Genomic DNA, 14,711 nt, shown 5'->3' on the forward strand with positions numbered 1-14,711 from the left:
AGATTTTGTGGACATTTTACCTCATTATCATGATCGTAAAGTAATGGACCATACATACTTTATTGTTGTAGTTGAGTACAGTTCTCCACATCCACACAAATTGTTATTGGTTTATTAACACTCAACACAAGTGCAGCAATGAAAATGGAAGCACAGTGAGGCACATAGGTGCTGTAATATGGGTGATACGAGCCCTGGATAAAATGGCACTATAAATAGTTGACTCAAAAGTGTCTAAAGCCAAGGACCATTTAAAAACATGATTTTGATATTTAAATATCTACCGTTTCCTTTTTTTTGCAGTCAAGGCTACTGGTTACATTCCAGGAGCTGTCCCAGATGCTCTTCCAATTACATATCTAGAACATTCAATTCTTAGACTACCTTTAAAAGTTTGACCATGGTACAGCGACATCACCAATGTGTATCACCAAATAAAGGCCAATTCTCTTCTACTATAGACCGTTTTAATATCAAGGCAAGCAAAAGCCAAACCACACTTTACTTTGAGGAATTTATTGTTTGGGGCAAATTATATCAAGAGCTATATAACAAGAGGTTCTTTGCAGAATAGATTTTACAATAAAAAAAGGTGTAACCGAATCAAAACTACAATCAGGGAAAGAATATGAATAAAACTGAAAACAATACAAAAAACAAATATCCAGTCCTTCACAGTAGGCCACAGTAATAATAAAAAACAAAACAAAATCCATGAGCGTTTCCTTGCCTTGTCTGTGTCCCTAAACGGGAGCATTAATAATATTAATATCAACATCAATAAAAAAATAATTACAGGTTAAAAAGAGGCCAGCATCACATACAGCAGTGCATGGCAGCTGTGTGTGTACATGTATGCATATGTGTGTGTGTGTGTGTGTGTGCGTGCGTGTGTGTGTGTGTGTGTGTGTGTGTGTGTGTGTGTGTGTGTGTGTGTGCGTGTGCGTGTGCGTGTGTGTGTGTGTGTGTGTGTGTGTGAGAGACCCGAGGTGGTTGTGGCGGTAGTAGTAGAGGGCTTTCTGAACAGTCTATGCAGAGAGGTCGCTGTTTTCAAAGCGCTCCTGGTCGTACACCTCCGCGATGACCTTGCGGCCTCCGAACCAGCGGTCGTTGAGCGCCTGGATCCCCTTGTCCATCTCCGCTGCCATTGAGAACTCCACAAAGATCTTAACGATGACCTCGGCGTCATCCTCCTCGCCCTGCTTCTCCTGGTAGATAATGACGCGGTTGACGGCACCAAACTTGCCACACTCCTCTGTCACCTCGCCCTCCAGGTCATCATCAATGTCCTCAGGGCCCACCATGTTCCGCAGAACCATTACCGTCGACTGAGGAGAAGAAAACGTTTTCTTATTGTTAAAACAATGACACAAGCAATGCATGGTTCCATTGCCTGTGGACAAATTGTGTCAGGATAATGAGAAATTTGGGGGGATTTGGGGAAACAAAAATATCTTTATCTTTATCTTTATGTGGCATACAAAAACCCAACTCATGCATAGATTTGAAATTCAAACTCACGTCATTAACAACTTTATCACCATATGAAGCAGTGCAAACACACAAACTCAGACCCACCTCTTGTTTGCGGAGCAGCTTCTGCATGACCATGTGTCTGGCGCTGCTGCCGGAGATGCTCATGTGCTCCTGTTCACTCAGTGGCTCCTGGCCCGTCCCATCCTGCAATGCCTCCTCCTCTTCCTCCTTCTTCCTCACCTCTTGGGCTGCTGCCATTGTGACCGCCAGTAGCGGCGGCGAGGCCAACACTGGGTTTACCAGCCCCACCTGAGGCAACAACACAGGCATGGCGGGCCGCGCCGGGGTCACCCCTGCAACAGAGACGAAGGGAGGCAGGACAAAACGGTCAAACCCCCCCGAGGTTGGACAGCCACAGAGGAGCCTCCCCAAGCCCCAAGCCAGTGGCCATAGTGGGGGGAGGGGTGTAAAGCCCCTAGGAGCTTTTTCCTAAATAATTGGCTGGGTTGTGTGCTCCAATTTTAGCTCAAAGTTTCAATGTGCCACCACAACTCCCTCTCAAGTACAAAGGAGCTATGGAACTGGAGCTAGCAAACATGGTCTTAGGAGTGATGCGTGTCCACTAGCAGGCTGGCAAAAATGGTTCTCTTGCATAAGGATAATTCCACGTGATGTTTGGGGTTGGCAAAAGCGAATTGCAAAAGAAGCTCTGTAGCAAACGTTCAATAATGTGTTGCTGGTAAATATAGATTTTCTTCCCCAGTAACCATCATGAGGGTCAAAGTTCAGCGTGTATATTTGTACTTACATTGGTGCTTGTGGCAAACAGAAATTGTCATACGACGCTGTCATTTAGGGATTTAGAATTTAAATGCTTGGAGTGTTGATTTAAATGGGAATAGGGGGGGGGCATGGGATGCAAACTCAACACTCTTTACTGCAGAGAAGGTAATGGATTCAAATGACCCACTGGCCCCCGCCCACCACCCCTACAAACCCTGTTTGTTCATTCTGAATGGTCATGTTGATGCATACCAAAAGTAAACTCCACAAAACACACAGGATCTGAGACTCACTGGCCAATAGGAATGAGGGGCTATGTTTATGAGGGGAGGGGCTAGAAACAGTCCTCTTCACACTTGGTTGGTCAGTGTGCAGCAAAGGGGAGGGATTAAGTGGCCACTGTCGGTGCGATTGTGGAGTAAAGAGAGGGAGGGGAAGAAAGGAGAGAGAAAAAGAGAGAGAGACAAGGAGAGAAGAGACAATAAAAGAGAAATCTATTAGTTGAGAGGTCCTGCGACAGACTACGTACAACTAATACACTGTGCAGGAGACAACAGCAACCTAAAAAAAGGACTAAAGTACAGAGGCAATTCCAATTCAAACAAAATGTGTAGATGGGTTTATATTGCAATGAGCAAGTGTAACATTCCCCCTCACGCTTTTTTTTAAACCAGCCACAGATCACTATTGTATGTCATGTTCACAGATTAGTCATGTTCAAGAATCCCTGTCAGTCTGCATGTCTGTCCACTGACTGAACTCAAAGGGACAATCATTTTGGAATGCCAATTAATTGAAATATATAATAATATATTTATGAAAATGGGTCCCACATAAATATGTCAATAGGTCAAATCACCCCACATGATTTAAAAATCTATCAAGTACCTGACTTTAAAAAGCCTGCAATAAACGTGTATGCTCACCAAGTTGATTTTGATAAAAAAATGGCTGCTGAATGACAATGTAACAAACTAACTCTACATAAACCATGTGTTGCCCTTTACCTGCATTCATCAGATCATTTCCCAGTGACCCCACATCCATCCAACCCTGAACTTACCTGGGCACCGGGCTTCTAGTTCATACACACCAACTTTGACTTTACTCTGGATAGCCCATGCAGTGAAAGCATGCCAATAGATGCACAATTCCCTCCCAAGTAGGAGGTGTGTGTGTGAAGAAATGTACTAAGAAGCCGTTCAGAAGGGACACTTACTCTCCCAGGTGATGTTTACCTTTGATGAGAGGCATCCCCCACCAAAGGGTAAATGCAGAAAATGCCATGACCAGCTGACCTGCACCACAGCTCACCCTACCACTCCTTTTTCCATCCCATTTTTTTTACTCTCAATTGGTCTACAATGCTGCAGCATCTCAAAAGCCTAGTGACATCCTTTCGTTGATGACTTTCCTTCATTTACAGTTTAAAAAAAATAACGCCTTCAGGTTAACACAATATAACTGAAAAGCCTAGCAAAATGGCTAGGTTTCATTGCTGCCAAATCCTTTTTTGATAAGTGAGGAAATAAATGATAGGTAAGGAAACGGTACCTTCCATTTTATCTTCTGCCCAATCCCAAACCAACACTAAACCCTACCATACTTGCTGATAGCCACTTCTACTTCTGAAATAATCTGGTGGGTGTAAACCACTATATTACTTACACACACACCATATTCCAGTTCTTTCAAATGTACATGGAATTATAAAGAAGTGTCCAGAGGTATGGCAAGGAAGGAGGTTGATTTTGCACCAGGCATTTACTCTCCATGGTCCTCTGATCTCTCTCTCCTCTCTTGCTGGTGTTTGTTAGCAGAGAATACCCACATTATCATCAGTTTGGCATTGTTGTTTCCCTGTACCTGTGGAGGTTTGTGAACAAATCTGTGTGTTATGCCAGCATACCTGTGATGACCCCCGGAGCCTGGGCGGCCATGACCGCCTGCGGCAGGCTGCCCAGCTGCTGAGTGAGGAGGGCCGGCCCGGCCAACGCCCCCAGCACGCCCCCTACCACCGCCTCCTGGAAGACCAAAGTGACTAACATAAGGGAACATTGCCTGGAACAGTGCCAGACCCACAAAACCAAAAAATAGCATTTCTTTCCAATTCAGGTGCACTTGATTTAGCTTGCCTGGAATATCAAGTGGGCACTTTTTGGTACTATTTAATTGGTTTCCTTTGCACCAAGCAAGCCGTTTTGACCCAGCTGGGCATTCAAGACCTAGAGCAATGAGCAATGTTTGGCAATCCTAGTCCAGGGGCCACTAAACCGTGTACATTCACTCTAGCCAAATACTAACATCCCGGGTTAAACATTTAAACTCATCATCAATCTTCAATAATATCTCAAGTCAATCAAGGGACAAAACAAATGTAAATGCAGTTTACTTACTGAGCTGACAGAATTTAAATGGAGGTCACCACAGCAGTGGCAAAGTCTACTTAAATGAAGTCCCTGATGAAATGTTTACCTGGGCAGTTATTTTGGCAGTGGCAGCGGCAGCCGCCACAGCAGCAGCAGGGGGGAGTCCTCCAGGGGTGGTGGGGATGAGCATGGGCATGGCCGGCGTGACGGCCTTGCCCACGCGCAGGTACTGGCCCCCAAGGTCGAAGAGGTTCATGGAAGACACAGCATCCAGGGAGGATTGGGCCTTGTCGTACTCTAATGGATGGCAGACAGTATAAACATGTTTTAATATTTCTTGGAAGCCCACTACTGAAATGGTCCCAGAATATCATTATTTTTGCAGTATTCTAATAGGAATCTTAGATTTACTTCCCATGCATTTTTTTTTTATTAAGTATGAAATGAAGTAAATCTGAGATCACAACTAGAATGCTTTGTATGCACAAAGTAATTATATTTTGGGACCATATCAAGAGTGGGCTAATGATATAATAAAACTATATGTATTTATTTTTGTGTAAAATCCTGCTCTACCACCCATTTGTGGGAGCGATTTTACAGATGCATAACCACATTAGCTTTCAGTTTAGTTAGCATTTGCTAGTATCAAAGTAAAACTGAGAGACTCAATCTATGATTACTTTCTGTTAGCAGCGTGTCTTGGCATGCACTAGTAAGTCTGCTTCACAAACATTATATGAGGGAATTGCTTATCTAGTCTCTCAGATTTACACAAGCACAAACTGGCTTTCTTCAAGATATAGCTCGATAGTGTACAAGCAGCCATGGAACATGTTGGGAATGGCAATTCTGGGCCTGGACTCCGATTTGTGGGTCTTTGCCTGCTGCCTGCCAACCAGTGTACACTTCAAGGGAAGGGTAGAGAATGGGGCTAAAGCCTGTGACTGGAATAGGTGACTCTACATATAATCCTTCATGTGCTGCACTGAGAGGAGAGGAGAGGTGGGCAGCTTTCCTCACCTATAAAGCCATAGCTCTTGTGTTTCCCCGTGGTAGGGTCTCTCAGCAGGTTGCACGACGTGATCCTACCAAACGCCTCAAACACGCTCTTGATGTCCTCGTCCGACAGGTCAGGGTGAACCGATGCAACATAGATACGGTTGAAGGCACGTGCCTCTTCCGCCAGCTGGTCGATGATTGGCTGGGCCTGCCCGATGTTACTGGGTCGTCCCACCTGACGTGCACATGGGTGAATACAGAATTGTGGTTATCACAATCCCGAACGACAGTTCCGTCAAGTGTCTTTTTGGAAATATCAGTTCCCACCTTTTATGAGATTGCTAGATAGTTTGATAGTGTGCTAGATGGATAGACAGACAGACAGATAGATTCAACTTTATTGTTATTGAGTACAAGCATCAGACAACAAAATGCAGTAAAAAGGATTCGAACCCCCGTCTTAAAACAACACTTTGATCTGACGGCAGTGGTTAAACCACTTTATATCATCACTCTGCCATCCTGATGATCTGACAGTTTGTAGCCTGCTGCTAAATATCACCACAGTAGTGAATATTCATCTATTAAAAATTAACATAAAACAATAAGTAGGGGCTAGCATGACCAACACATTTAATCTGTGAGCAATTTCTTGCCAAACCATTTCCCTCGCCTTGTTAATTGCGGCAGTATTGCACTTTTTTACAGGATTGGATTCGATCTTTACTGAGCTATATCTCAGAAGTGGCGAACTCTGAGATGTGGGCATTCTTTATAAAGTGGACAGAAGAGCTCACCTTGATATTTCTCCCTCCCAGCATGACGGAGTTCATCTGCTCCAGGGCTAGCTGGGCTGCCTCAGGCACCTCATACTCCACAAAAGCAAAGCCCTGTAGGGAAAAGAACATGGGTATTTACCTGGGGTTTAATCAGAGCAGTAACATATTCAGGTGAGTTTCCTGAAAGGTTATCTTCGTACTACTACTACTATATATTCTATATGTCTATATTTACCTGATATTAAAAATAATGTCATTGAAACGTATTCACACCACTGAACACTTTTCAGATGTGAGTCTGAAATCTAAATATGATTTCAGAATGAATACCCTGCAGTGTTTCCTCCAGGATTTTCCACATTAGTGGCGGGCTGTTCAGTTTCTCGCGCCGCGCGCCTGTTGAGAGCGATTCAGTCTCGATTGCAGTACGAACACAAACGACGAGGTTAATTGCAACATTGTAACATATTGTAACTTACTACACCCTAAATCGTAACGAAATGTAGGTCTGAAAGCGGCCTAAATCTAGCTTCAATCTGCTTTTTTCCTGTTCTCCGGTCATAATAACTAATAATCGTTGCGCAGCCTGAATCAAAGTGGACAATCAATTAGTGGCAGAGAAAATTGATTCGTGGCGACCCGCCACGAATCAATGCATATAGAGGAAACACTGCCCTGGTCTTAGTAAGGTCCCTGAGTTGAATATGTAATCAACTACACTCTGTCGATCAAGCCGTCACAGCAAACTGAACCAATTGCTCACATTTCTCTATTTCCATCCTGCCAATGACAAGACTGACCTTGTGCTTCATAGTAACAGAGTCCCAGGACATGTCGATGCTCTTGATGGGGCCAAAGGGGGCGAAGGCCTGCCTGACTGTGTCCTCTCCCAGCTCGTAGTAGATGGAGCCCACATAGACTCGGCACATGATCGCTAACGCCCTCTGTCTCTGGGCTGCCACCTGCAGGCAGGGATTTTATAAACGTTTTTAAAAGCCTGATCCCAGATACATATATTTCAGCCAACTCCACTGTTATGCTATTTTGTCATCCCACAATCGGAGGAGTTGGTTAATTACTTTTAAAAAATCAGCGCAATATACACAATATGTACCGTACGGAGCATATGAAGAATGACAGGGTAATGGTTGAACACGGTGGGCTAATCTGTAATCTAAAAACAAGCATAATTATTAGCAACTGCAACTTCATGGAGTGCTTGTTGTAGAGAGAGCACTGATCATACATGGCATAATATGTATATATTAATAATACATTATACTAGGGTTGTGCATTTCAAAGAATCCTCATAGAAAAACCTTATTAGAAGGCTTTTTGTGTAAACTAGATTGGCACTTTCTTCTGGTACACAAACAAACAAATATTTAAAAGATGGAAAATTAATGGGGCACAACTGAATGTTTAATTTCAGTAAAGAACAAAACTGAACCAATGGCTAGTGCTTCCCAAAACAGTATCAACTTCAACCTCCAATATGCATTGGTCTCCAGTAATTGCTGGAGCATCACAATTCAGACGTTTAATTTAAGTTTTATGGTAAACAGTATGGGAAAATGGTCCGAATCTTTACAAACATGATGGATGACAACTTACCGATTGTAAAGGCGACAGGGGGTCTCCAAAGCCCATTGTCAGAGATGCCATCTAAGAGGGAAAGTTCTCATTAAATTCAGGAAAGAGTATTGTCAACAAGTCTGTGCTGCTTATGAGAAACAAACTACAGTATGTTCAGTTAGTGTGTACTGTTGGGCCCTCTCTAGGGCTGGATATTAGCAAGAACCTTACAATACGATGCACATAACACAAATCACGATAAAGAGGTCATGATGAAATAGCACTATGATGCATTGCTATTTTATACATATTGCAGTAGGTAGGAACGTAGAAAGTCCCCACTGGTGTGACAATGTTGCTTGTTTAACCATTTTTTCCTGTCCTTGATACTGTATATTAGCTTCAAAACGAGGTACAACTGATTGTTTGGGTCTGACGAAGGTATATCCTCTCATGTGAGATCATCCTCTGTTCGCAATGTAGCGATTACAATTCACGATTTATCACATTTTGTGTGAGGTCAATAGTGATCAAAATAATTTACACTTTCCAGGAAATGTTAATAATCTGACAATGATTATTCTTTGTGCGTGCTGTGCAATGCCCATGTATTCTGTAACTGCCAGTTTCTCACCTGTATATTGGTGAGCTGTTGCTGCTGATGGGCCAGCGTCTGTTTGACCAGCACACTCTTAATGCTCTGCTCCATGGCATACTTCTTTGCCTAGATAGAAAGACAGGGAGTCGTTTATCCCCAAGGTCTCCAATGTTCCAGAGTGACTTGTAATTCCTAGTGCTTTTAAGATGATATATGACACTGATATTGAGAGCCCCAGGCCTGTTCCACTCCATTCCCGGGGCTTCGTTAGCCGTTATTGTATAACCCAATGCTAACACCTGATTCAACTAACGAACTAACTTCACAAGTGGTTGATGATTAGTTCAATGGAAAACATATTCATGGTGGTAAGGCCCCAAGAGCAGGGCCATGTCCTGTCCAAAAACTCATACCGCTGATTGTTTACTGAACATCTGTACTACATAGCATACCAACCATAAGACATACTATTGCTAAGCCTACTGTTCAGTTCTGTCTAGTTAGCTCAAACTTGAGGACAGGTGTTGTGTGAGCCTCACCTTCTGCAGCGCCTCCTGCTGGTCAGGGGTGAGAGGTGGCAGGCCTAGTTTCGAGGCGGTGCTCTGTCCATTCTCCATCATCAGAGCCTCGCCTCCCTGCAGGCACACAAGAGCGTGGTTAAGGGGAGAGGGAGGGAGTCCACCCCCAAACCCCCACCAATGACACTACAGCAGAATTAACATGAGCAAATCATAACCTACTCAATCCCCCCCACTGGGTTTCAGAGCAAACTCAAATACACTACAGAGCCTGATTAAGTGAAATGTTATATACGTGATCTCTCTGCTGTATCTGAATGTTCTGTCTTTAAAGCCACATATTATACTCTTTTTCAACACGTTAATATAGGTACCCAAAACATGTCTTTGACGGTTTTTTTACTCAGATTTGAATCTTAAGGCATTCTAGCATGCCCCGTGTCAGTCATGTTCTTGCCGGGCTGTTTCTGTGTGTTCAGCTTTAAATGCAAATGAGCTGCTTCTCCCCACGCCCCACTCCTGAGGTTAGTTAGCTGTTAGCCGGAGGAACGCCTCTTTCTTTGCACAACTTGAGATGAGTGATACTGACTGGGAGAGCCAGCTAAAGGTACCTAGCTACTTAACCCAGTTACATCGATAGGTAGGTAGGTGGGTAGCGGCCCAAAAAGATTAGCCAAAATCCCCTGCAATATTCTTCTGTTGGGATTCACTCTCGTTTTGAGCTTCAAGTGCTGGCAAGTGTATGTCAGTGTGTGTGACTGGCACCTGAATGGCACCTAATTGACAGGAATGATATTCTGGGGCCAGTGGCGATCCCATATCTCCAGAATCTGGGACCTAACTCCATCCTCCAGGATGACAACGCTCGCCCCCACAGAACCAGGATCATCACAGAGCATCTCCAGAATTTGGGAGTGGAGAGGGTAGAATGGCCTGCCGTGAGTCCAGACCTCAAAATCCTAGTTGAGGAATGGGATGCCGTCCCACAGCAGTGTGTGACCAGGCTGGTGACCAGCATGAGGAGGAGGTGCCAAGCTGTTGTAACTGCGTATGGATCTTCCACACGCTGCTGAGGTCGCTGACAGTGTAAAATTAATAAAGTGTAAAAATGGCCACAAAAAAATGAACACAATATGTGTTGTTTTTTCCTTATTACTGTGGGAGAGTGCAATCATCCAATCCACCAAGCAACTCAAAACGAGAGTGAATACCGAAGAAGAATATAGGGGATTTTGGCAAATATTTTTTGGGCGCTACCCACACGTTTAGCTGTGTTGCTCATTCCACGAATGCATGATCCTCGTACCTCGTTGTAAAGGTGACTAATCAGGCTTTCCAACATATATACCAATATAATACCAATTGGTATTATTAAAGGGGAGGAATAATCAACCAGAATAACATTTCAGAACTTTTTTTGAGGGGTTTACATAAGGTACCGGTAATCATGAGATTTTATGCCTACTCGCAGATGACTTGGATGAGACTTCGACCCCCGGCAAATCTTTTTTTTGCAGATCTACACAATTCACGTGGATGACGTATTTTGAGAAAAATTCTGAATTTTGCCTAAAGGTGACAGGTTTGCACCCCTGCATCTCACGCTAGCAGCAACAAGAGCATCCCAGCAGCACGAACTGGCTAACCGTCACTAGTTAGGTAGGCTAATTTATTAAATGAAAGACAAACCGACCATAACTATCTCTAACATATTCATCGCAGTGTTTGGTTTATGGATATCCATGGAACAGCAAATATCTTACCAGAATACGAGACTTTTTTTAATCTCTCCAACAAAACAAACTTATAGTACTGCCATGGGCGGAGATACTCAGTTAAGGGGCGGTATAATTTTTATGAGACCCCACTGTGATATAGGAATGAGAGGCAAATCTGAATGGCTTGTTGAATCGCATGTTTTCTTTAATAGGCAGCCCACAAAAACCTACTGGGTTGTTTTATTTTTGTGTTAGTAGGTCCATCAGAGACCTACTGACCTACCAAATGTATGTGCACAAGCGCTGAAAAGGTTTTCCATAATATGGGACCTTTAAACACATAGTATGCATGTATATTTTAGAGAGGTCCTACTCCAAATTCGATCCATCAACTCATGTGTTGTGATTTTATTACACTACCCATGTTTGAAATAAAATAGGGGCTTCAGCATCAAAAACCACTGCAAAACTTTTAAAATGACCTCTTCTACAGTCCACACATGTACTTGAGATGTAGGCTAGGTCTCTAGGCTAAAAGCCATTTTGAGTTTGCTCTGAAAACAACCAGCATTACACACACATCCAACACAATGTGCAGGTAAAATTTGTAACAGTAACATATTTGATATTTATCTAAAGATAAGGTTGGATAGACCTGCATAGTGTTTTTCAAACACTAGTTAATATTCAGTGTCCCTGCTCCTTGTTTTTGGAGAACAGTGTAGTGTAATAATTAGCCTAGGCTAATGGGATTAAAGATGACATGCAGTAAAGATAAAAGATATAGCAAATTATTATTTTTAAACAGAGGAACCACAGTCACATCATCAAATATGGGTCCCATGGTGTGAAAAATGCTAAAGTGTGTGCCGTGAGGTGCAGTCCCCTTATTGACTACTACACAGAAGAAAACTTTAGTACCTTGGCTCTTATGAACTCCAGAGTGGTGCACTGCCCCCCCCCCCTTAAGGAGGTTTGAACCCAACTAGTTCTGCCATTGGCTTTGGAAATATAGTACAGTCAAGAGATACGCTCTACAGCACAAACGACACAGAGAGAAACGACAAAAAAGAAAAAAGGAAAAGAAAAAACATAAACCTACTTAGGTCAAAGAGGCACTTAGATAAGATAGTCAACACAGTGAGCACTGACATGTCTCGCTGCTCTCGCAGGTTGACGAGCTCACGGAAAGTGTTAGGCTACAAGAACATGACATGCCTTGAAATGTATATGTGCTTGTTGTAGCTGGATAAGACATTGACATTGTTTCCGAATTCATTCCAACTGAATAAATAAACATATATTCGTTGCACTACCTTCTCAGTAGGGGACTGTGTTGCACATTGATTTCCTATTCACTCAGAACAAGAACCTGAAAATCAACGATTCACATTTCCTAGAGATGAAGCTGAAGAATGTTCTGCTGGGCAAAATAATTAATTCATCTGACCAACAAGGATCAGATGAGAATGACAATTCCAAATCAAGTGTGCCAAAGACTGTAAATTAACATCCTGCAATGCATAAGCCATTCTTAAAGGATGTTGTTATACAACACATACTGCCCCCGTGTAAGCTAAAGCATATCAGCACAATGTGTCACAATTTGTTGACTGCATAATAAAGCGGTACTTTCTGGGGGGACAGGGCTAATAAGTTACACTTAACTTAAGTGTGCTCTTGCTGTGGAGCTCAACATTCAAAGAGGCTCGACCCGCATCTAGAGATGCAGACTCAGTCACACTCCAGGATGCATAAAGTGTTTAAAATGGGAAGGCGAGCCCCTTACCTAGCACCTGCTCTTCACTGGTGTGTCCTGCAGCAGGCGTTACCCGTGGGGAGATAATTAATTGGGGAGAGCTTTATACAGTTCAAAACAGAGTCTACAGGGGGAAGAGAAATCCTTCAGATAAGTTAAAGCAATTCACCAAAGGCGTGTGTGTGTGTGTGTGTGTGTGTGTGTGTGTGTGTGTGTGTGTGTGTGTGTGTGTGTGTGAGATCTACTCCCCTCAGTGTTGTATTAAACACAATGTCGTGTTGCACGGAAAGCATGCACAGATGTAGAGGCACAAGTAGCAGGTGGGGTTTCATCAGACAGCATTATTGCGTTTGGAAAGTGCACAACAAGAAAACAATATCTTTGTATTTACACATTTCCTACAACTTTAGTGACCCACGATTTCATGGTTTGGTGTAACGATACTACTAGGCCTATTGTATTGAATGTCGTTGACGTCTTACGTACATACACGTCAACAATAAGCTTTATTTGACATGTTTAATGTCATGAAGACTTGTAATAATATTGTGTTATGATAACTATATACATATATGCTTAGCCACATCCACAGCCTCACATCCTGTTTCATTCACGTCTATCGGGTCACATTCCTTGACTACACACACCATCGGTGTGGTCGAAATGAACGCCAATGTGAGCTAAGATTGCTCGATAGCTTAAACCGAACAGTAATACTTCCTAATAATGTTAATCATGTTCCAACATATCGACCGAAATTGTCAAAATTGAGTTTTTTACATAATCCGATCCATTAGGTGTTTGTTAATGCCTGTGTGGTGTTGTTTTTAAAATCTTGACATTTTTGAGTAAGTAATTCATAAAATACAAAGGTTCCATCTCACAAAACATAATGGAATGTAAAAACTTTGACGCTCAATATCTCTGAACTGCCCTAAACGGAGATAGAACCTTCTCATTCTAAACGGAGATAGAACCTTATCATTCTAAACGGAGATAGAACCTTATCATTCTAAACGGAGATAGAACCTTATCATTCTAAACAGAGATAGAACCTTATCATTCTAAACAGAGATAGAACCTTATCATTCTAAACGGAGATAGAACCTTATCATTCTAAACGGAGATAGAACCTTATCATTCTAAACGGAGATAGAACCTTATCATTCTAAACGGAGATAGAACCTTATCATTCTAAACGGAGATAGAACCTGATCATTCTAAGCTCACGAAATGAATGGAGACTAGCTACTATGATCATCATGACAGCGGGTAGAAACAGGCGAGCTAGCCATCTTATGCTAGTAGTGGTAGCTAGATGGTTAGCTGGTGAGAGAGGAGGGGATGGGAACGGGGTCTCAATCATAGCTTAGCTCAGCAGTTCCACTTCTGTGGCATGGTGACTATCGTTCCGAAGCTAACGTTTAAGCCAGCCGGTTGATAAACTAACCAGCCGCGAGTCAACAGCTCGTATAGTTTAGATGCTGTCTCGAAATCATCCTCATGGCTTTTTTACCATCCGTAATGCACAGTAGCTAACCCAGGCTAATATGTTAGCTTGTTGAAGCTAACACACACTGAGGTTGAGTGCAACATTGTTGCAGCAACAAGGCAAGCTCGCGTTCCACAACGAATAACTGGTTTAAATGGGGGCAGTAAATCGTTTTTTTTTTTTAACCCATTGCAATATGATATTAATATATTGTAAATTATTAACCATGCTGAGCAATTTTTATTTACCGCAGAAACTGCCACCGCCATGAAGCACACCTTCTGTTACGTGCAGGGCCACACACACACACCAGTGGGTCTGGAGTCAGATCAGTGGTGGTGGCGCACGGAACGGCAGGGTACCCTCCACCCTCCAGCCCTCTCCAGCCCTCTCCAACCCTCCACCCTCCAACCCTCCACCCCTCCACCCCTCCAACCCTCCACCCTCCAACCCTCCGACCCTCCTACCCTCCAACCCTCCAAGGCAGGGTGGAGGTGGAGGGTCGGTGTGCGCTCCGCTCCTATAGGATGTGTACTGTATGATGAATGAATGAATGGTCTTTATTGTCATTAATACAGTACACAGGTACCATACAACGAAATTTAGTAGGGGGGGGCTCCCCTGGTGCTTGGAAAAAGACTA

General features: G+C 43.1%; 1 protein-coding gene across 2 annotated transcripts; it reads right to left on the minus strand.

Annotated features, from left to right (window-relative positions):
- Positions 1–516: 516 nt before the first annotated feature.
- puf60a (poly-U binding splicing factor a) lies at positions 517–14,373 on the minus strand. Of its 2 annotated transcripts, none has more exons than XM_080542707.1 (12): positions 14,318–14,373; positions 12,608–12,634; positions 9,122–9,217; positions 8,619–8,708; positions 8,024–8,074; positions 7,210–7,371; positions 6,428–6,520; positions 5,652–5,865; positions 4,735–4,925; positions 4,169–4,283; positions 1,579–1,829; positions 517–1,328 (listed from the first exon to the last, which is right to left on the minus strand). In XM_080542707.1, exons 3-12 carry the CDS (start codon positions 9,200–9,202, stop codon positions 1,029–1,031), a joined length of 1,548 nt encoding a protein of 515 aa, XP_080398833.1. In that variant the 5' UTR covers positions 9,203–9,217; positions 12,608–12,634; positions 14,318–14,373; the 3' UTR covers positions 517–1,028. The 2 variants fall into 2 exon arrangements, with proteins under 2 accessions (XP_080398833.1, XP_080398834.1); XM_080542708.1 differs by having other exon boundaries at positions 12,608–12,701; positions 14,318–14,353.
- Between the last annotated feature and the right edge of the window lie 338 nt (positions 14,374–14,711).

Source organism: Nansenia antarctica (assembly GCF_963989245.1).
Source record: "Nansenia antarctica genome assembly, chromosome: 12".
Taxonomy (NCBI): domain Eukaryota; kingdom Metazoa; phylum Chordata; class Actinopteri; order Argentiniformes; family Microstomatidae; genus Nansenia; species Nansenia antarctica.